We start from the raw sequence: 22,733 nt of genomic DNA, 5'->3' as shown, positions 1-22,733 counted from the left end.
TTAGAGACTTCATTTCCACATCTGTCAATGCTGTTGACTCCCACCAAATTCAAAGAGTGAGCTGCACATGGAATATAGTGTATTAATGGGTTGCTTTTCTTTAAGTGAGCCTGCAACCCATTATACCTCCCTGACATGTTGCTGGCATTATCATAAGCCTGCCCCCTGCAATTTGACAGCTCTAACCCTAGATTTTCCAACACAGACATGACACAGTTAGCCAAACTTTCACCTGTATGGCTAGTAATGGGCTCAAAACCCACAAAGCGTTCAACAACACTGCCCTCTTTGCTAACAAAACGGAATATGAATGTCAATTGGTCCACATGAGATAAATCTGGGGTTGAATCCACAATGATAGAGTAGTATTTGCTTGCTTGCAGTTCATCTGCTATAGCCTGTTTGGTTTTTGCACCCATCAATTCAATGAATTCCTCACAAATGGTGGAGGACAGATATGAGGTATTACCTCGACCCATCTGCCCAAACTTTCTGATGTGATCCTTTAGAAAGGGATCAAATTCAGCCAGGACCTCCAGAATACCAAGGTAGTTCCCATTGAGAGGAGACCCTAACGATTCATTTTTACCCCTAAATGCAAGGCCCCTTTCTGCAAGGAATTTAATGACTGCAACAACTCTTTGTAACACCTGCCTCCAATAGCTGCTCTCTGCCTGAAACTGTTTGAACAGGTCTGCATCAACTGTGGCACCTTTGGCGCGGTTCAAGACTGCTTGCATGCAGGTTATGTGCTCAGCACTTCGCTCATGTTCACCAAATCTTTCTGAGTGTTTCCAATCACAATAGCCTGTCACAAAAGAATGCGTTTTTGGGGAAAACAGTTTGCATGCAAAGCAGTAAACATTACCAGTAGAGGGAGAGTACATCAGCCACTCTCTTTGTACTCGTTGTCCATTGGGCAAGTGTGAAGTAAAATGTTCATTGTTTAGGCATCGGGTTTTGCCTCCTAGCCCACTGTTCCTCACAGAAGCTGGATAATGGCTGTGACGGTTGTGAAATGATTTTGCACCTCTTTGAATAAGAACTTCCTTCATTGACTCAGTGAGGGTCTCAGCCCATTTAGCGGGATCACTAGGTAGAGTTGTCACTGTAGATGGTGTTGAAGAAATATTCAGCTCATTTTCTATGCTGTCCAGAGGTGCAGTGACCTCACATTCATCCGAGCAACTGGCTACTGCTGAATTGGTTGAATCATAAGCATCAGAAGCATTTGGTTCAGTGTCTACACTTGTAGTGGTCTCAGGATCTTGGGAGCTACATGCTAGCTCAGGTGCATTGCTAACCTTAGCTGAATTTGCAGTAGCATTTATAGAATTGCTTTCAGCAGATGTCTTTGTACTGAAGAAGCTGGAGATATTTGGAACACTCTCAAGTAAAACTGATTCCTTTTTTTTCTTTTCTTGCTGAATTTTTTTTCTAGCTCCTCCACTTAAACGTTTATGATCCATATTTCCCTTCTTTCTTTGCACATTGGCTCTTTGCCTATCACAACAGATAAACCAACTATGTGTGTGTGTGTGTGTGTGTGTGTGTGTGTGTGTGTGTGTGTGTGTGTGTGTGTGTGTGTGTGTGTGTGTGTGTGTGTGTGAGTTTGTTTGTGTGTTTATGATCGGTGCTGCTTCCTTCAAGTGTGTGAGGTGATTTAGAAAACTAGCAACCCAGCATCAACACTCCAAAGCAGAGAATAACAGCTTACTAGCATAGACAATTGAGAGCAGAGAATCAACTGATTCGTCTGATAGACAGCAGGAGAGCAGAGTGGTCAGTGATGATCGAATCAAGAAAATGTCTAAATGGCAAGGGAACAGACTGATTTGTACTGAGGAGAAAGAGAGAGAGAGCCAATTACAGTGAAATATATTCCAAAAGAGCCAAGTGACTAGCTGAAGGCAGGGACAAATGCCTTGGAGTGACCAACAAGAGTGCAAAGTACCAAATGGCAAAATGTGGAAAGACCAACAGGCAGATCTGCTTTTACCTCTTATCTTCACAACCAAAAAGTTGCTAAATGATGTTTTCAGTCGCTAGCCAGGTATGGCCAAAAGACGCGAAATCTAGCGGCAAAGTCGGTCAATCACACTGACAGTGAAACTAATATTTTGAAAAGATAATAATTGTACACCTTTGTGCACTTTAGTCTTCTATCTAAATATTTTCACAAAGGACACCAAGGCAGCTTGCTAGCTATGATGGGAGCAACAATGTCTGATAGACAGCAGGAGAGCAGAGTGGTCAGTGATGATCCAATCAAGAAAATGTCTAAATGGCAAGGGAACAGACTGATTTGTACTGAGGAGAAAGAGAGAGCCAAGTACAGTTAAATATATTCCAGAGCCAAGTGACTAACTGAAGGCAAAGACAACAGCCAGATACCTTAGCAGAGACCAACAAGAATTCAAAGTACCTAATAGCAAGATGGCGAGACCAACACAATAAATTGTATTAGGATTTAATTTATTAACGTTAATCTTAACAGCCAAAAAGTTGCTGAATAATGTTTGTAGTCGCTAGCCAGGTATGCCCAAAACAAGAGTCGCTAAACCTAGCAGCAAAGTTGCTTAATTGCAACACACTCTAGGATTCAGGGGAATTAAGGATAATAAAGATATTAATTGTACAACTTTTTGTACTTTTTTTCTAGTTTTTTGAGTCGCCAGCCATGTATGGCCAAAAGTCGCTAATTGAATGCCAACGTTGCTTAATCGCCAACACACTGGGACTCACTGAAGGACTGACTGAATAAAAAAGATAATTAAGATAATTGTGTACTTTTCTCTTCTGATATTTTCTCTAAGGACCCCAAGCTATCTGCAAGCAGCAATAATGTCTGACAGACAGGAGAGCAGAGTGGTCAGTGATGAATGGCAAGGGAACAGGCTGATTTGTACTGAGGAGAAAGAGAGAGAGAGAGCCAATTACAGTGAAATATATTCCAAAAGAGCCAAGTGACTAGCTGAAGGCAGGGACAAATGCCTTGGAGTGACCAAGAAGAGTGCAAAGTACCAAATGGCAAAATGTGGGAAGACCAACAGGAAGATCTGCTTTTACCACTTATCTTCACAACCAAAAAGTCGCTAAATGATGTTTTTAGTCGCTAGCCAGGTATGGCCAAAAGACGCGAAATCTAGCGGCAAAGTCGGTCAATCACACAGTGAAACAAATAATTTTAAAAAGATAGTAATCGTACAATGTCTTGTACTTTTGTCTTCTTTCTTAATATTTCTCAAAGGACACCAAAATGTCGCTATCTGCAGGCAGCTTGCTAGCTATGATGGCAGCAACAATGTACCTTAGAGTGACTGACCAACAAGAGCTCAAAGTACCTAATGGCAAAATGTGGAGAGACAGACACAATAAATTGCATTAAGATGAAGAGAACTGTTGCTATTATTAATCTTAACATCAACCAGAAAGTCGCTAAATGTCACCAGCCAGGTATGGCCAAAAGTCGCTTTATTGGCCACACACAGTAACAGAGAAACTAACAAAAAAAAGATCATAAAGATAATAGTTGTACAACTGTGTGTACTTTTGTCTTCTTTCTAAATATTTTCCCAAAGGACACCAAAATGTTGCTATCTGCAGGCGGGAGCGTGCCTATGTTCCCCGGGTCCTATGTTCCCCGGGTCCTATGTTCCCCGGGTCCTATGTTCCCCGGTTGTTCCTGGGTCTTTGTATGCGACCGGGGAACTTAGGACCCTTTTTCTAAAAAAGGGTCCTATGTTCCCTGCATTGTATCTGGCGAAATTGCGAAATTGTGCCCTGACCAAAACCATCCCTAAACCTAACCTGTCACAGGGCGTTGTGGAGCACTTTTTTTTGGCGAAATTGTGCCCTGACCAAAACTATCCCTAAACCTAACCTGTCACAGGGCGTTGTGGAGCACTTTTTTGGCGAAATTGTGCCCTGACCAAAACCATCCCTAAACCTAACCTGTCACAGGGCGTGCGGCAGCAGATAGAGCAACTCAAACGCGAACTTCCTTCCTTCGACAACTTAAACGCGTCTCTGTCATGCGTGTCTGCGTGCGTCTTACTTAGTCGCGCATTGGAAGCAGCGGGGAACATAGAACCCTTTTCTGGAAAAAGTGTTGTACGTTCCCCGCAGCGGGGAACATAGAACCCTTTTTTTTAAAAAGGGTCCTTAGTTCCCCGGTAGAGGGGAACATAGGACCCGGGTAACATAGGGACGGGGAACATAGGGATGACCCGCTGCAGGCAGCTTGCTAGCTATGATGGCAGCAACGATGTCTGCCAGACAGGAGAGAGTGGTCAGTGACGATCGAATCGAGAAAATGACAAAATGGGTCAAAGACCAAAAAGTTATTAACTGACAGCAGTGACAAATGTCAGACTGTAAACTTTCTCGAAAGAAAAGGACAAAATGGGAAGATGCTGATAATAACAGCAAAATGGAAAATATAAGAATTTCCAAGTAATGCTCAACTCAAGTGTGTGTGTGTGTGTGTGTGTGCGCGCGTTAAACTTCTTGTTGAATGATTTCAAATTATCTCTGAGTCTGAACTGAGGGAAAGGAAACCAAATTTTGAGCAGTCTCTCACGAGTTCAAAATACCAAATGAGGAGATTCTAAAAGAACAGACCGGTTTATGAAAGACTTGATGGGGGAGGGGCACAGCTAAGAATACTTGAGTGAGATTCTGTGATCCAAATTCGAGATAGAGCTTTTTGATAATGATAATTTGTCAGAGTAAGGTTGTGTAATCAAAATTTGAGAATGAGCTTTGTCAATCAATCAAGAATATTTGCATTAAGTTCTGTGATCAAAATTCAGAAACAACCTTTAATAATTGATAAAGAATATGTGAGTGAGGTTGTGTGATCCATCCAATTTGAGAATTAGCTTTGATAATAATGATTGAGAGCCTCTGGCCCTCTGTGGATCATGGCCGCGGGGCCAATTTTGCCTGGCCCCTTGGGGCCTCTGTGGGTCGTGGCCGCGGGGCCAAGTTGGCCTGGCCCCTTGGGGCCTCTGACCCTCTATGGATCGGGGCCAAGTTGGCCTGACCCCTCGGGGCCTCTGGCCCTCTATGGATCATGGCCGCGGGGCCAAGTTGGCCTGACCCCTTAGGACCTCAGGCCCTCTGTGGGTCGCGGCCGCGGGGCCAAGTTGACCTGGCCCCTTGGGGCCTCTTACCCTCTATGGATCGTGGCCGCGGGGCCAAGTTGACCTGGCCCCTTGGGGCCTCTGGCCTTCTGTGGCTCGCGGCCGCGGGGCCAAGTTGGCCTGGCCCTTTGGGGCCTCTGGCCTTCTGTGGGTCGTGGCCGCGGGGCCAAGTTGGCCTGGCCCCTTGGGGCCTCTGACCGTCTATGGATCGTGGCCGCGGGGCCAAGTTGACCTGGCCCCCTGGGGCCTCTGACCCTCTATGGATCGTGGCCGCGGGGCCAAGTTGGCCTGGCCCCTTGGGGCCTCTGACCGTCTATGGATCATGGCCGCGGGGCCATGTTGGCCTGGCCCCTTGGGGCCTCTGGCCCTCTGTGGGTCGCGGCCGCGGGGCCAAGTTGACCTGGCCCCTTGGGGCCTCTTACCCTCTATGGATCATGGCCGCGGGGCCAAGTTGGCCTGGCCCCTTGGGGCTTAAGATTATTATTTTTGCAAAAGTAGTTTTGCTTGGGTCGCGGCCGCGGGGCCAAGTTGGCCTGGCCCCTTGGGGCCTCTGGCCCCCTGGGCCTGGGCCCGGTAGGCCCGGTCATTAATCCACCTATGCTGTAGTGCTGCTTTTATTTTACTGTAGTTCTGCCACAGTGCTTTGGTAGATTCTGCACGGCAACTCCAACGCGTGTTGGATAAAGCTTTAAGTGTGAGATCTATGTTGGAATTGCCAAATACCCTGTCCCATCGGTGTGTGGATGCAGTTGTGAAGTTGTAAATAGACTGAATCAAGTCAAAATACTTAGAGACTTCATTTCCACATCTGTCAATGCTGTTGACTCCCACCAAATTCAAAGAGTGAGCTGCACATGGAATATAGTGTATTAATGGGTTGCTTTTCTTTAAGTGAGCCTGCAACCCATTATACCTCCCTGACATGTTGCTGGCATTATCATAAGCCTGCCCCCTGCAATTTGACAGCTCTAACCCTAGATTTTCCAACACAGACATGACACAGTTAGCCAAACTTTCACCTGTATGGCTAGTAATGGGCTCAAAACCCACAAAGCGTTCAACAACACTGCCCTCTTTGCTAACAAAACGGAATATGAATGTCAATTGGTCCACATGAGATAAATCTGGGGTTGAATCCACAATGATAGAGTAGTATTTGCTTGCTTGCAGTTCATCTGCTATAGCCTGTTTGGTTTTTGCACCCATCAATTCAATGAATTCCTCACAAATGGTGGAGGACAGATATGAGGTATTACCTCGACCCATCTGCCCAAACTTTCTGATGTGATCCTTTAGAAAGGGATCAAATTCAGCCAGGACCTCCAGAATACCAAGGTAGTTCCCATTGAGAGGAGACCCTAACGATTCATTTTTACCCCTAAATGCAAGGCCCCTTTCTGCAAGGAATTTAATGACTGCAACAACTCTTTGTAACACCTGCCTCCAATAGCTGCTCTCTGCCTGAAACTGTTTGAACAGGTCTGCATCAACTGTGGCACCTTTGGCGCGGTTCAAGACTGCTTGCATGCAGGTTATGTGCTCAGCACTTCGCTCATGTTCACCAAATCTTTCTGAGTGTTTCCAATCACAATAGCCTGTCACAAAAGAATGCGTTTTTGGGGAAAACAGTTTGCATGCAAAGCAGTAAACATTACCAGTAGAGGGAGAGTACATCAGCCACTCTCTTTGTACTCGTTGTCCATTGGGCAAGTGTGAAGTAAAATGTTCATTGTTTAGGCATCGGGTTTTGCCTCCTAGCCCACTGTTCCTCACAGAAGCTGGATAATGGCTGTGACGGTTGTGAAATGATTTTGCACCTCTTTGAATAAGAACTTCCTTCATTGACTCAGTGAGGGTCTCAGCCCATTTAGCGGGATCACTAGGTAGAGTTGTCACTGTAGATGGTGTTGAAGAAATATTCAGCTCATTTTCTATGCTGTCCAGAGGTGCAGTGACCTCACATTCATCCGAGCAACTGGCTACTGCTGAATTGGTTGAATCATAAGCATCAGAAGCATTTGGTTCAGTGTCTACACTTGTAGTGGTCTCAGGATCTTGGGAGCTACATGCTAGCTCAGGTGCATTGCTAACCTTAGCTGAATTTGCAGTAGCATTTATAGAATTGCTTTCAGCAGATGTCTTTGTACTGAAGAAGCTGGAGATATTTGGAACACTCTCAAGTAAAACTGATTCCTTTTTTTTCTTTTCTTGCTGAATTTTTTTTCTAGCTCCTCCACTTAAACGTTTATGATCCATATTTCCCTTCTTTCTTTGCACATTGGCTCTTTGCCTATCACAACAGATAAACCAACTATGTGTGTGTGTGTGTGTGTGTGTGTGTGTGTGTGTGTGTGTGTGTGTGTGTGTGTGTGTGTGTGTGTGTGTGTGTGTGTGAGTTTGTTTGTGTGTTTATGATCGGTGCTGCTTCCTTCAAGTGTGTGAGGTGATTTAGAAAACTAGCAACCCAGCATCAACACTCCAAAGCAGAGAATAACAGCTTACTAGCATAGACAATTGAGAGCAGAGAATCAACTGATTCGTCTGATAGACAGCAGGAGAGCAGAGTGGTCAGTGATGATCGAATCAAGAAAATGTCTAAATGGCAAGGGAACAGACTGATTTGTACTGAGGAGAAAGAGAGAGAGAGCCAATTACAGTGAAATATATTCCAAAAGAGCCAAGTGACTAGCTGAAGGCAGGGACAAATGCCTTGGAGTGACCAACAAGAGTGCAAAGTACCAAATGGCAAAATGTGGAAAGACCAACAGGCAGATCTGCTTTTACCTCTTATCTTCACAACCAAAAAGTTGCTAAATGATGTTTTCAGTCGCTAGCCAGGTATGGCCAAAAGACGCGAAATCTAGCGGCAAAGTCGGTCAATCACACTGACAGTGAAACTAATATTTTGAAAAGATAATAATTGTACACCTTTGTGCACTTTAGTCTTCTATCTAAATATTTTCACAAAGGACACCAAGGCAGCTTGCTAGCTATGATGGGAGCAACAATGTCTGATAGACAGCAGGAGAGCAGAGTGGTCAGTGATGATCCAATCAAGAAAATGTCTAAATGGCAAGGGAACAGACTGATTTGTACTGAGGAGAAAGAGAGAGCCAAGTACAGTTAAATATATTCCAGAGCCAAGTGACTAACTGAAGGCAAAGACAACAGCCAGATACCTTAGCAGAGACCAACAAGAATTCAAAGTACCTAATAGCAAGATGGCGAGACCAACACAATAAATTGTATTAGGATTTAATTTATTAACGTTAATCTTAACAGCCAAAAAGTTGCTGAATAATGTTTGTAGTCGCTAGCCAGGTATGCCCAAAACAAGAGTCGCTAAACCTAGCAGCAAAGTTGCTTAATTGCAACACACTCTAGGATTCAGGGGAATTAAGGATAATAAAGATATTAATTGTACAACTTTTTGTACTTTTTTTCTAGTTTTTTGAGTCGCCAGCCATGTATGGCCAAAAGTCGCTAATTGAATGCCAACGTTGCTTAATCGCCAACACACTGGGACTCACTGAAGGACTGACTGAATAAAAAAGATAATTAAGATAATTGTGTACTTTTCTCTTCTGATATTTTCTCTAAGGACCCCAAGCTATCTGCAAGCAGCAATAATGTCTGACAGACAGGAGAGCAGAGTGGTCAGTGATGAATGGCAAGGGAACAGGCTGATTTGTACTGAGGAGAAAGAGAGAGAGAGAGCCAATTACAGTGAAATATATTCCAAAAGAGCCAAGTGACTAGCTGAAGGCAGGGACAAATGCCTTGGAGTGACCAAGAAGAGTGCAAAGTACCAAATGGCAAAATGTGGGAAGACCAACAGGAAGATCTGCTTTTACCACTTATCTTCACAACCAAAAAGTCGCTAAATGATGTTTTTAGTCGCTAGCCAGGTATGGCCAAAAGACGCGAAATCTAGCGGCAAAGTCGGTCAATCACACAGTGAAACAAATAATTTTAAAAAGATAGTAATCGTACAATGTCTTGTACTTTTGTCTTCTTTCTTAATATTTCTCAAAGGACACCAAAATGTCGCTATCTGCAGGCAGCTTGCTAGCTATGATGGCAGCAACAATGTACCTTAGAGTGACTGACCAACAAGAGCTCAAAGTACCTAATGGCAAAATGTGGAGAGACAGACACAATAAATTGCATTAAGATGAAGAGAACTGTTGCTATTATTAATCTTAACATCAACCAGAAAGTCGCTAAATGTCACCAGCCAGGTATGGCCAAAAGTCGCTTTATTGGCCACACACAGTAACAGAGAAACTAACAAAAAAAAGATCATAAAGATAATAGTTGTACAACTGTGTGTACTTTTGTCTTCTTTCTAAATATTTTCCCAAAGGACACCAAAATGTTGCTATCTGCAGGCGGGAGCGTGCCTATGTTCCCCGGGTCCTATGTTCCCCGGGTCCTATGTTCCCCGGGTCCTATGTTCCCCGGTTGTTCCTGGGTCTTTGTATGCGACCGGGGAACTTAGGACCCTTTTTCTAAAAAAGGGTCCTATGTTCCCTGCATTGTATCTGGCGAAATTGCGAAATTGTGCCCTGACCAAAACCATCCCTAAACCTAACCTGTCACAGGGCGTTGTGGAGCACTTTTTTTTGGCGAAATTGTGCCCTGACCAAAACTATCCCTAAACCTAACCTGTCACAGGGCGTTGTGGAGCACTTTTTTGGCGAAATTGTGCCCTGACCAAAACCATCCCTAAACCTAACCTGTCACAGGGCGTGCGGCAGCAGATAGAGCAACTCAAACGCGAACTTCCTTCCTTCGACAACTTAAACGCGTCTCTGTCATGCGTGTCTGCGTGCGTCTTACTTAGTCGCGCATTGGAAGCAGCGGGGAACATAGAACCCTTTTCTGGAAAAAGTGTTGTACGTTCCCCGCAGCGGGGAACATAGAACCCTTTTTTTTAAAAAGGGTCCTTAGTTCCCCGGTAGAGGGGAACATAGGACCCGGGTAACATAGGGACGGGGAACATAGGGATGACCCGCTGCAGGCAGCTTGCTAGCTATGATGGCAGCAACGATGTCTGCCAGACAGGAGAGAGTGGTCAGTGACGATCGAATCGAGAAAATGACAAAATGGGTCAAAGACCAAAAAGTTATTAACTGACAGCAGTGACAAATGTCAGACTGTAAACTTTCTCGAAAGAAAAGGACAAAATGGGAAGATGCTGATAATAACAGCAAAATGGAAAATATAAGAATTTCCAAGTAATGCTCAACTCAAGTGTGTGTGTGTGTGTGTGTGTGCGCGCGTTAAACTTCTTGTTGAATGATTTCAAATTATCTCTGAGTCTGAACTGAGGGAAAGGAAACCAAATTTTGAGCAGTCTCTCACGAGTTCAAAATACCAAATGAGGAGATTCTAAAAGAACAGACCGGTTTATGAAAGACTTGATGGGGGAGGGGCACAGCTAAGAATACTTGAGTGAGATTCTGTGATCCAAATTCGAGATAGAGCTTTTTGATAATGATAATTTGTCAGAGTAAGGTTGTGTAATCAAAATTTGAGAATGAGCTTTGTCAATCAATCAAGAATATTTGCATTAAGTTCTGTGATCAAAATTCAGAAACAACCTTTAATAATTGATAAAGAATATGTGAGTGAGGTTGTGTGATCCATCCAATTTGAGAATTAGCTTTGATAATAATGATTGAGAGCCTCTGGCCCTCTGTGGATCATGGCCGCGGGGCCAATTTTGCCTGGCCCCTTGGGGCCTCTGTGGGTCGTGGCCGCGGGGCCAAGTTGGCCTGGCCCCTTGGGGCCTCTGACCCTCTATGGATCGGGGCCAAGTTGGCCTGACCCCTCGGGGCCTCTGGCCCTCTATGGATCATGGCCGCGGGGCCAAGTTGGCCTGACCCCTTAGGACCTCAGGCCCTCTGTGGGTCGCGGCCGCGGGGCCAAGTTGACCTGGCCCCTTGGGGCCTCTTACCCTCTATGGATCGTGGCCGCGGGGCCAAGTTGACCTGGCCCCTTGGGGCCTCTGGCCTTCTGTGGCTCGCGGCCGCGGGGCCAAGTTGGCCTGGCCCTTTGGGGCCTCTGGCCTTCTGTGGGTCGTGGCCGCGGGGCCAAGTTGGCCTGGCCCCTTGGGGCCTCTGACCGTCTATGGATCGTGGCCGCGGGGCCAAGTTGACCTGGCCCCCTGGGGCCTCTGACCCTCTATGGATCGTGGCCGCGGGGCCAAGTTGGCCTGGCCCCTTGGGGCCTCTGACCGTCTATGGATCATGGCCGCGGGGCCATGTTGGCCTGGCCCCTTGGGGCCTCTGGCCCTCTGTGGGTCGCGGCCGCGGGGCCAAGTTGACCTGGCCCCTTGGGGCCTCTTACCCTCTATGGATCATGGCCGCGGGGCCAAGTTGGCCTGGCCCCTTGGGGCTTAAGATTATTATTTTTGCAAAAGTAGTTTTGCTTGGGTCGCGGCCGCGGGGCCAAGTTGGCCTGGCCCCTTGGGGCCTCTGGCCCCCTGGGCCTGGGCCCGGTAGGCCCGGTCATTAATCCACCTATGTCCCCCTCCTGTGTTTTACTCCGCCCTTATTTATTTATTAATTTTTATATAAAAAAAAAAAAAAAAGGATTGTTTTTCCTATATTTAAAACACTTCCGTGTGGTCAAAAACTCTACATAACATGCAATGATGGTTGTTTGGTCGAAAATTTTGCCTAGATTTTTTTTACAGACCATCTTCTAGCGTCTTTCAGACTGTCTCTTCAGAATGCGCTTTTTTGCGAGTGGTCTTATTTACGTGCCAAAGTCGTCCTGCAGGCCAAATAAGCCCCTTTCAACTGCGTCTCACTCCTGTCAGCCATTTTGTAGTTTTTAGCACTTATATATGCATTCTAGTTGGAACTATACGTTACTTTGCATTAGAAATGTCAACAGCAGAGGATGCATGTGCATGTGCAAGCTGTTTGGGTAAACCTCTACCATAAATGGAAATATCCACTGATGTCAGGAAGGAATATGTTTTTAAAAGTTTGAGTTATCAAAATGAATCCACAGCAACACTCAATAATGACAGGGCTGCATTAACATGAACTTGCACTTAGGATTTGGAGGGCTCGGCTTGGTTGGGACCCACCAAGACCTTGATGTCCCCCAATTTTAATCGCATTATTAGTTCCCACAAGCATACATATCTCACTCACGCTACAGTACACGCATCAATAGGGACTGGAGGTCGGCTGTAATGGCTGACCTCCTAATTTTAACTACACAGTAGACACTCTGGGGGCCTTGTACATATGCATGTGGGGGGGTTGGGGTTCGGCGCACCCCTCATTGCCTCGTCGGCCGGCGCGGATTCCGGGGACTGCGTTCTGGTGGCCTGCCAGGCTTTTATTAATTTATTATTATTATTTTTATTTTTTATTTATTTATTTTTTTATATATATATATATTTTTTTAAAAATAATTTTTATTATTTACTTACTTTATTTTGTTTTATTTATTTATTTGTATTTGTTATTTTTAATTCAATTTAATTTGTATTTTATTTTATTTATTTATTTATTTAAAAAAAAATTATTATTATTATTTTTGTTTAATCTTTATTTATTTGTGTGTGGCGTCGCGCAGGTCTCGCTTCCTGTTGGGTGGGGTCCATGCCCGTGTGGCCCGACCTTGCGCTGTGGGGTCTCTGTTGGTGACTTGATGTGGTGGCGGCGCGGCGCCCGTGTCTGGTCTGGATGCTGTGTCTCGGTTGTTTGGGCGGTGGTGTGTTTGTGCGGGTTTGGGTTGGGGTGGTGGGGTCTTTTGGTGGGGGGGGGGGGGGGTGTTGGTGTCTATTGTTTGCGTGTTGGCGTTTGGGCTTGCTGGCGGGCTGGCGCTGGCTGGTCTCCGTGATCCTGTTGGCGTGTGGTTGCCGGTCGCGGTTTTTTTTGATCGCTTTGATTTGATTGGGTGGTGCTGGCTGTCTGGGGGTGTTGTGGCTGCTGTTTCTGCTGCTGTTTCTGCTGCTGTTTGTTTGTGGTGTGGGCACCCGTGGCTGCTGGGTCTGGTGCAGGGGGGTGGCTGATGTTGTGACTGGTGGCAGCGCGCACGCGTGTTGGTTGTCGGGGCTGACAAACTGTGTATATGTATGTGTATGTGTGTGTGTGTATGTATGTGTATGTATGTATGTATATATATGTGTATGTGTATGCATGTGTATGTGTGTGTATGTGCACATGTGTATGTTTATGTGTATGTATATATATGTATGTATATTTCTGGGGGTACGTTCTGGGCCTGCCTGTCGGGTGGGGGTCGGCGCCTCAGGCTACTGCATCCGGACTGCGTGTCTGGAGCTCCTGGGTCCCGCCGTCCATCCCTCCCGGGTGCCCGTCTTGGTTGGGGCCTGCTGGGTCTGGTCCCTGCGTCTACTGTGGTAGCTTGGTGCTGCAGGGTATTCCGAGGTGCTGCGAGTCGGCCAGTTGTTGGGGTAGCGACCTTGTGTGTCAGCATGTCTGTGATCTTCTTTTAATTCTTTTTTTTTCTTCTTTTTTTTCTTTCTTTTTTTTTTTTTTTTTTAATTTTATTTTATTTAAAAAAAAATAGATTTAATTATTTATTTATTCTTATTTTTTAATATATTTTATTAATATTATTATTATTTATTTATTTTATTTATTTATTTTTCCCCTACCTCAGGGGGAGACTCGGCGGGGCGGTTGCTGGTTGTTCCATCTCCATTGTTGGGGTCCCTGCGGGTGGGGTGGGTGGTTCCCGTGGCCCCGTGCTGGGTGGTCCTGTGGCGGGCGGCTTGGGTGGGGTGGCCGTGGGCTGGCCTCGCCGCGCTCTCCGGGGGTGGGGGAGGGGGCTCGTGGGGGCCCGGCTGCCGGTGGGGCGGGGGTGGTCTTCCCGTCCGGTTGCGGGGGGTCTCCGGGCCCCTCGGGCGGGGCGTCCTGCCTTTCTGTCCGTGTGGGGTGTGGTCTCTCGCTGGCTTGGGGTCTGGCTGCCCCCTGCTTTTCTCGTGCCTTGTCCTCTGCCGGGTGCGTCTGTCTGCGGCCTGCTGCTGGCCCTTGTGGGCGGGGCGGTGGGCCAGGCTCTGGGGTTCCTGTCGCTGTCCGGCTTGGCTGCGTGGGGGCGGTGGCCCCTGGTTCCCTGTGCACCGCACCTACTGTTTGTGGGATGGGCTCTCGGGGAGGCTGGGGCCGTACTCTGGCTCCCGCACACACTGGGAGTCAAATGTATTGTACATGCAAATTCACATATACTCACACACATACATACACACATACATAGGTACCTACGCTCCCACATACATATACAAATAAATACAGTACATATTTACACACTCAAAGTTCGTACATCCACACACACATTCATTATACAAACATACTGTATACACATACTGTACATATACATTCACTGTAAAAACATACATATACACATAATGTACATATACTCTCACTGTACAAACACACACATACACATACTACACATATACATTCACTGTACAAACACACACATACATATACTGTACATATACATTCACTGTACAAACACACATATACACATACTGTACATATACTTTCACTGTACAAACACACATACTGTATACACGTACTGTACATATACATTCACTGTACAAACACACACATACAAATTCTATACATATACATTCACTGTACAAGCACACATATACACATACTGTACATATACAAGTACATATGAACACATACACTCATGCACATAATCACGTTTCATCAAACATATATTAACGTTGTTGCCCTAGGGTAAACTGGGTATAACACATGGCACACTGACAAAGCTTAACCTATAGTTACTATAACAATCTACAAGGTTAATGTAGGTTGCTTCTCTTTCTTCCCCTCCATTTTTCTGCATTCTTTCGTATCTCAAGTTATCATTACGTATATGTATTGTTGCATTTGAACAATTGTATTGTTGATAATAAAGGTAAAGTATTGGTATTGTTTATTATCAATAGCACTATTTCTATTGGTATTCATATTGCTCCATTTTTAGTGTAATAATGCTCATTGTAATTTCTGTATTATTATTTTTTTTCGCTAACTGCTTATTTGCTATTACTTTTACCATCATATTTGTACATGTCGTATTTGCTGATGTTGCTCTGTTGTTGTTGTTGTGTTTGCTGTTGTTGTTTTTGTCTCTCTGTCTAAGCCCCCTCTTGTCCCCACAATTCCCCCCTCTGTCTTCCTTTTTTTTCTCTTTCTATCCCCTCCTGCTCCGGCCCGGCTGCACCAAATGATAATATAAATACATTTAATAAAGTCAAAATACAAATAAGGCAACAAGAGAAGTATCACACACTTCTCTTTTGTAAAGTAAATCTGAACAGCCGATATGGGCATCTACATCTGCTATATGATTTGCCTGAGAAGCTGAGCAGGACATTATTAAAAATAAAAAAAAAGAACTTGCACTCAGTGTATGATAATTGTGTATTTACTGTAGAAGCTGCTCCTTGCGTGGCCACCTCTGAAGCTGCTGTCTGACTTGGCGTCCTGGCTCAAGAAGGCGGAGTTCCAGCTGAACCAGCACAGAGAAGAGGACCACAAGGACACAGACGCTGTTCAGATCACTACGACCCTGCAGCACTACCAGGTACTATCCCCTAGTTACTCACCATCCATCTCTTTAGCGTCTAATCCCCTAGTTACTCACCATCCATCTCTTTAATGAGCTGTTCTACTTCAGAGTTCATCAGCTTCCTGTATTTCCAACAACTACATCTAAATACACTAGAATGACTAAATGGACTGTGACATTCAATCGCTAAGCATAAAATATCCTCACTTTTTGTTCTAGCAACAAAAAACACATTTCACTTGCAATGTGCAAAGCACAAAAGGAGCATTAACCCACTGTTGCTAGGCAAAAATACATGTTAAAGAATAAGAATTTTTTTTCATTGTTTGGGCCTGATCTAATACCTCATGCTAAAATGCGTGTGCAAACTATACATTTGCGTGTATTAGTGGGCGTGTTGCGTGTGCTATAAGGCTGTGTGTACAATTGATAACAAGTGCCAAAGTGGCGCAGACTGCCCTATTTAATGAGAATTTTGCGTGCAGGCATTAATTCCCATAGAAACACTCATTTCCCTCCACATTCATGTTATGCTCTTTAACCTGTGTGCAATGTTGTTGAACAAGCAGCACGCATCTATAATTTCTACCACCTTTTCTGCAATATAGAATCGCAATCGAGACAACAAAAGCATGCTGACTGCATGCTCTGCAGGTAGACGATGGATCGTCGCAGCACATTCATGCATCTAATATACAATGACCCAAATGCAAGAAAATGCACATTGCAAGATGTCTTTTCATATCGAAGATATATTACAATAATATATATTCTAAAAAACAAAACAAAAAAACCCACCAGCAGACCAAAACCAACATTTATTTTAATCATTCCCTTGTAGCGGTCATATTATGATTGTTTTTTTTCTATATTTAAAACATATGTTAAAGAGGTTCATTTAGCCTACTAATGTGTATTTATAAATAGTTGATTTATATAGGCTAGTGAATATATTTAAAACACTTCCTTGTGGTCTACATAACATATAATGGTGGTTCTTTGCTTAAAATGTTGCATAGATTGTTTTACAGACCATCTTCAAACTGCTTTCTCACCATTTCCTCAGGATTTGCCATTTTGTGGGCTGATGTAGATGCCCACATCTGTTGTACATATTTACTTCAGAAAAGAGAAATGTTGGATACTTCTTATGTTGCCTTATTTATACAGTATTTGACTTTATTAAATGTTTGAGTAGCATTTTATTAAACAACACCAGTTTTTTTAAGTAATCTACAAATTTATTAGAGCTGTTTATTTATTTTACGGAGGAATGTAGTAATAAAACTGGCACCCAATTTAAAAGTAATGATTTTGAATTGAGAATCGAATCTGAATCGAATCTTTGGGTATGATTTGCATCTTCTCCTCCGTGTTTTGAGCATTCTGATAATTAGCATATAGTATGCATATTAATGAAGACAGACACGCTAAATGGATTGCGCTCTGTTTTTTGCAGGGGAACAGCACTTTTTTGGGAATTTTGCCTATAATTCACAATCCTTATGTAAGAAATATAGAACACGTTTTTCTTTGTTTTATGCATTCTGAATCGTAAATAAAAGGTACAAAAAGTCAGCTAACAATGGAGCTTATGAGAGTCATTGTGTCTATTGCGCCTATAAGGTGCTGTAAAACCTCCAAAAACCTCTGTTTTATATATACACTAAGTATATATGTAATGTAGTAACAGGCACATTCTTATTAACATGCAATATTTACAAATGTTGGTCATTTTAAGCATTCAACAGCATATTTATTTCACAGATGCATCACAATGTTTTCTGTTTCCTTTAACAACAACACTACTAATCATGCAGACTTTGAGATACGACAACTACTTTGGGACAAATGATGATCCAGACCCTTGTATTTTTGAGCCTGAATATACAGAATATGAGCTACAAGTTTTAGAAGCTGAGAGATAAGCAGATCCAGCAAGTAGCAGTATTGCTGAGAGCTAAACAAGAAATACAAACTAAGAACATAAAACAATCACCTATAGTATCATGTCTGCTCTCACTGGGATGCAGACAAATTTGATGTTTATATCTTCCCGTTTAGATAAAGTATTAATCATAATTATTGACAAGATGGCGGCGCATTGCTATGCAGCGGCTTGCTAACGCTCTTGGGAGTGTAGAGCGATTTGGCAAAAAACACCCGTCATTTCTGTCAATTTCATGGCTGGCTCAAAGCGTGAACACTCTGTGATCACATACGACCGACAGACAATTCTGGATGTGGATGGATCGGTTCGTTATAGACTGAAAGATGCATGTACGGTGGACCTCCTCGCTAGCATGGGAATACTTCGCGGGCTACATCGAGCGGCCTTTGTAGCAGCGGAGTCAAGTGCTAGCGGTGACCGCCAATGGAGACGACGTAAGCGGTGTGAGCGGAAGCAGAAGCGGGGATGCCGAGCGGGGCTAACAACAAAGGGAAAAGCTAACCAAAGAAGCGTGGAGTCTCCGGGTAAGAAGCCATTTAAACTAGAACTAGCCGGCGCCAGGCTGGATAATCCCTGCACACATAGCAATTCTCTTAGAATAAAACACAACTCACATAATGTTTTTTCTTTTGTGACCGTGTCAGAGGCAGACATACATTGTACTGAGGTAGCTAACTATGATGCGTTCAGTTTATCGCAACATCAAGCAAAAAATCTGAATATTCCCGTCGTATCAATTCCTAGATATGGTCGAAACTATTTAAAGTGCAATATGCATAATAAACGCAACATTATTAATATTGCTACTTCGGATAATTTCAACAAACAATCCTCAAAACAGCCCAATACCTATAATATGGGCTTTTTAAACATAAGATCATTATCTTCCAAAACTTTATTAGTTAATGAAGTCATTAGAGACAGCAAACTTGACGTCGTTGGTCTCGCCGAGACCTGGCTCAAACCAGACGATTTTTTTGCGCTAAATGAGGCATCTCCTCCTAACTATACCAATACACATGTTGCCCGACCTCTTAAAAGGGGAGGAGGTGTCTAATATACAATGAAAACTATAATTTTACACCTAACCTAAATAATAAATATAACTCGTTTGAGGTGCTCACTTTGAGGTTTGTCACACCGCTGCCTCTCCACCTGGCTGTTATCTACTGCCCCCCTGGGCCCTATTCGGACTTCATCAGTGAATTCTCAGAGTTTGTTGCTGATCTAGTGACGCACGCCGACAATATAATCATAATGGGGGACTTTAATATCCATATGAATACCCCATCGGACCCTCCATGCGTGGCGCTCCAGACTATAATTGATAGCTGTGGTCTTACACAAATAATAAATGAACCCACGCATCGCAACGGTAATACGATAGATCTAGTGCTTGTCAGGGGTGTCACCACCTCTAAAGTTACGATACTCCCGTACACTAAAGTAATGTCCGATCATTACCTTATAAAATTCGAAGTTCTGACTCATTGTCAACAAACTAATAATAATAATAATAACTACTATAGCAGCCGCAACATTAATGCTGCCACAACGACGACTCTTACTGACCTACTGCCTTCGGTAATGGTTATGTGGGCTCTATTGATAACCTCATTAACAACTTTAATGACGCCCTGCGCGACACCATTGATAGTGTAGCACCGCTAAAGCTAAAAAAAGGGCCCCTAAAAGGCGTACCCCATGGTTTACAGAAGAAACTAAAGCCCAGAAATGATCATGTAGAAAGCTGGAACGCAAATGGCGTGCGACTAAACTTGAGGTTTTCCATCAAGCATGGTGTGATAGTTTAATAACTTATAAACGCATGCTTACCTCAGCTAAAGCTAAATATTACTCAAATCTCATCCACCTCAACAAAAATAATCCTAAATTTTTGTTTAGTACAGTAGCATCGCTAACCCAACAAGGGACTTCTCCCAGTAGCTCCACCCACTCAGCAGATGACTTTATGAATTTCTTTAATAAGAAAATTGAAGTCATTAGAAAAGAGATTAAAGACAATGCCTCTCAGCTACAACTGGGTTCTATTAACACAAATACGACTGTATATACGACGGATACCACCCTCCAAAATAGTTTCTCTCTCTTTGATGAAATAACATTGGAGGAATTGTCAAAATGTGTAAATGGGACAAAACAAACAACATGTTTACTTGACCCAATTCCTGGGAAACCTATCAAGGAGCTTTTTGTATTATTAGGTCCATCAGTGTTAAATATTATAAAGTTATCACTTTCCTCTGGCACTGTTCCCCTAGCTTTCAAAAAAAGCGGTTATTCATCCTCTACTCAAAAGACCTAACCTCGATCCTGATCTCTTGGTAAACTACCGGCCGGTGTCCCACCTTCCGTTTATCTCGAAAATCCTCGAAAAAATTGTCGCACAGCAGCTAAATGAACACTTAGCGTCTAACAATCTCTGTGAACCTTTTCAATCCGGTTTCAGGGCAAATCACTCTACGGAGACAGCCCTTGCAAAAATGACTAATGATCTATTGCTAACAATGGATTCTGATGCTTCATCTATGTTGCTGCTTCTTGATCTTAGCGCCGCTTTCGATACTGTTGATCATAATATTTTATTAGAGCGTATCAAAACGCGTATTGGGATGACAGACTTAGCCTTGTCTTGGTTTAACTCTTATCTTACTGACAGGATGCAGTGTGTCTCCTATAACAATAACAATAACAATGTGACCTCGGTAACGTGCGGAGTTCCCCAGGGTTCGGTTCTTGTCCCTGCACTCTTTAGTATTTACATGCTGCCGCTAGGTGACATCATACGCAAATACGGTGTTAGCTTTCACTGTTATGCTGATGACACCCAACTCTACATGCCCCTAAAGCTGACCAACACGCCGGATTGTAGTCAGCTGGAGGCGTGTCTTAATGAAATTAAACAATGGATGTCCGCTAACTTTTTGCAACTCAACGCTAAGAGAACGGAAATGCTGATTATCGGTCCTGCTCAACACCGACATCTATTTAATAATACCACCTTAACATTTGACAACCAAACAATTAAACAAGCCGACTCGGTAAAGAATCTGGGTATTATCTTCGACCCAACTCTCTAGTTTGAGTCACACATTAAGAGTGTTACTAAAACAGCCTTCTTTCATCTCCGTAATATCGCTAAAATTCGTTCCATTTTGTCCACAAGCGATGCTGAGATCATTATCCAAGCGTTCGTTACATCTCGTCTCGATTACTGTAACGTTTTATTTTCGGGCCTCCCTATGTCTAGCATTAAAAGATTACAGATGGTACAAAATGCGGCTGCTAGACTTTTGACAAAAACAAGAAAGTTTGATCATATTACGCCTATACTGGCTCACTTGCACTGGCTTCCTGTGCACCTAAGATGCGACTTTAAGGTTTTACTACTTACGTATAAAATACTACACGGTCAAGCTCCTGCCTATCTTGCCGATTGTATTGTACCATATGTCCCGGCAAGAAATCTGCGTTCAAAGAACTCCGGCTTATTAGTGATTCCCAGAGCCCAAAAAAAGTCTGCGGGCTATAGAGCGTTTTCTATTCGGGCTCCAATACTATGGAATGCCCTCCCGGTAAAAGTTAGAGATGCTACATCAGTAGAAGCATTTAAGTCTCATCTTAAAACTCATTTGTATACTCTAGCCTTTAAATAGACTCCCTTTTTAGACCAGTTGATCTGCCGTTTCTTTTCTTTTCTTTTCTACTCTGCTCCCGGGGTGGACCGCTAGCCTGTCCAACAGATGGGGATATCTCTACGCTGCTGACCCGTCTCCGCTCGGGATGGTTCCTGCTGGCCCCACTATGGACTGGACTTTCGCTGATGTGTTGGACTTTCACAATATTATGTCAGACCCACTCGACATCCATTGCTTTCGGTCTCCCCTAGAGGGGGGGGGGGGGGGTTACCCACATATGCGGTCCTCTCCAAGGTTTCTCAGTCATTCACATTGACGTCCCACTGGGGTGAGTTTTCCTTGCCCGTATGTGGGCTCTGTACCGAGAATGTCAGTGTGGCTTGTACAGCCCTTTGAGACACTTGTGATTTAGGGCTATATAAATAAACATTGATTGATTGATTGATAATTCTCACACAGGTAAAAAAAAAATGAAACAAGCGTCTTTTTGTGTCTTTCTTGCCATCTCCAGGTCTAAGTTGAATGTCAAAGTTGACCATTTCTACTATACTGTACGAGCGAGAAGCATGATTTATAATTTATAATTTACTTTTTTTGCAGCAGCTCATTGGCTCAATATGTCACACGATGTAAATAGAGTATTGTTGCCGTTTTTTTAATTTTATAGAGGGCTTAATGGGCACAATATAGTACTCTCATTAGCTGCATTGTTAGCCACCTCGTGGGCTACTTGCAGTACATTACAAATTAGAATGCATACAAAAATAAAAACGTGTCTTACATAAGGATTGTGAATGATAGGCGACATTCCAAAAAAATGCAGTTTCCCTTAAAGAGACGCAATCCTCTGCTCACGAGTTTGGTAGATCAGCTTTGCGTGCCTTATCAGGTTTGCACGTGGTCTAGTACACTCAAACCTTTGGTAGATCTGGACCATAGAGTTACACATTACACTACCATTTAAAGTTAAAGTACCACTGATAGTCACACACACAATAGGGGAGCAGTGAGCAGCAGCGGTGGCCGCGCTTGGGAATCGTTTTGGTGATTTAACCCCCTATTCCAACCCTTGATGCTGAGTGCCAAGCGGGGAGGTAAAGAGTCCAATGTTTGTAGTCTTTGGTATTGAACTCACGACCTACCGATCTCAGGGCGGACACTCTAACCACAAGGCCACTGAGCAGGTCTTTACACATTATTAGGTACAGCTGCACAGTCTAATGAGAACCAGTGTTTCCCACACATTCATTTATTTGTGGTTGCCTCGCCACGAAAGAATTACGTCCGCCACAATTTTTTTATTTTTTTTTGTCCTGTCCAGCTTCTCAGGCAAATCATATAGTTGATGTAGATGCCCATATAGGCTGTTCAGATTTACTTTACAAAAGAGAA

At 43.7% G+C, this 22,733-nt stretch overlaps 1 protein-coding gene across 1 annotated transcript in view; it reads left to right on the top strand.

Annotated features, from left to right (window-relative positions):
• LOC133640910 (nesprin-1-like) overlaps nucleotides 1–22,733 on the top strand; it is a 228,250-nt gene that overhangs the window by 107,601 nt on the left and 97,916 nt on the right. The window contains exon 40 of the mRNA XM_062034594.1: nucleotides 15,597–15,746. Within this exon, the coding sequence (XP_061890578.1) occupies nucleotides 15,597–15,746 (150 nt within the window). The remainder of the gene's footprint in view (nucleotides 1–15,596; nucleotides 15,747–22,733) is intronic.

The sequence above is a fragment of the Entelurus aequoreus genome, linkage group LG23 (genome assembly GCF_033978785.1).
Source record: "Entelurus aequoreus isolate RoL-2023_Sb linkage group LG23, RoL_Eaeq_v1.1, whole genome shotgun sequence".
In the NCBI taxonomy this organism is placed as follows: domain Eukaryota; kingdom Metazoa; phylum Chordata; class Actinopteri; order Syngnathiformes; family Syngnathidae; genus Entelurus; species Entelurus aequoreus.
This window is presented reverse-complemented; position numbering and strand designations above follow the sequence as displayed.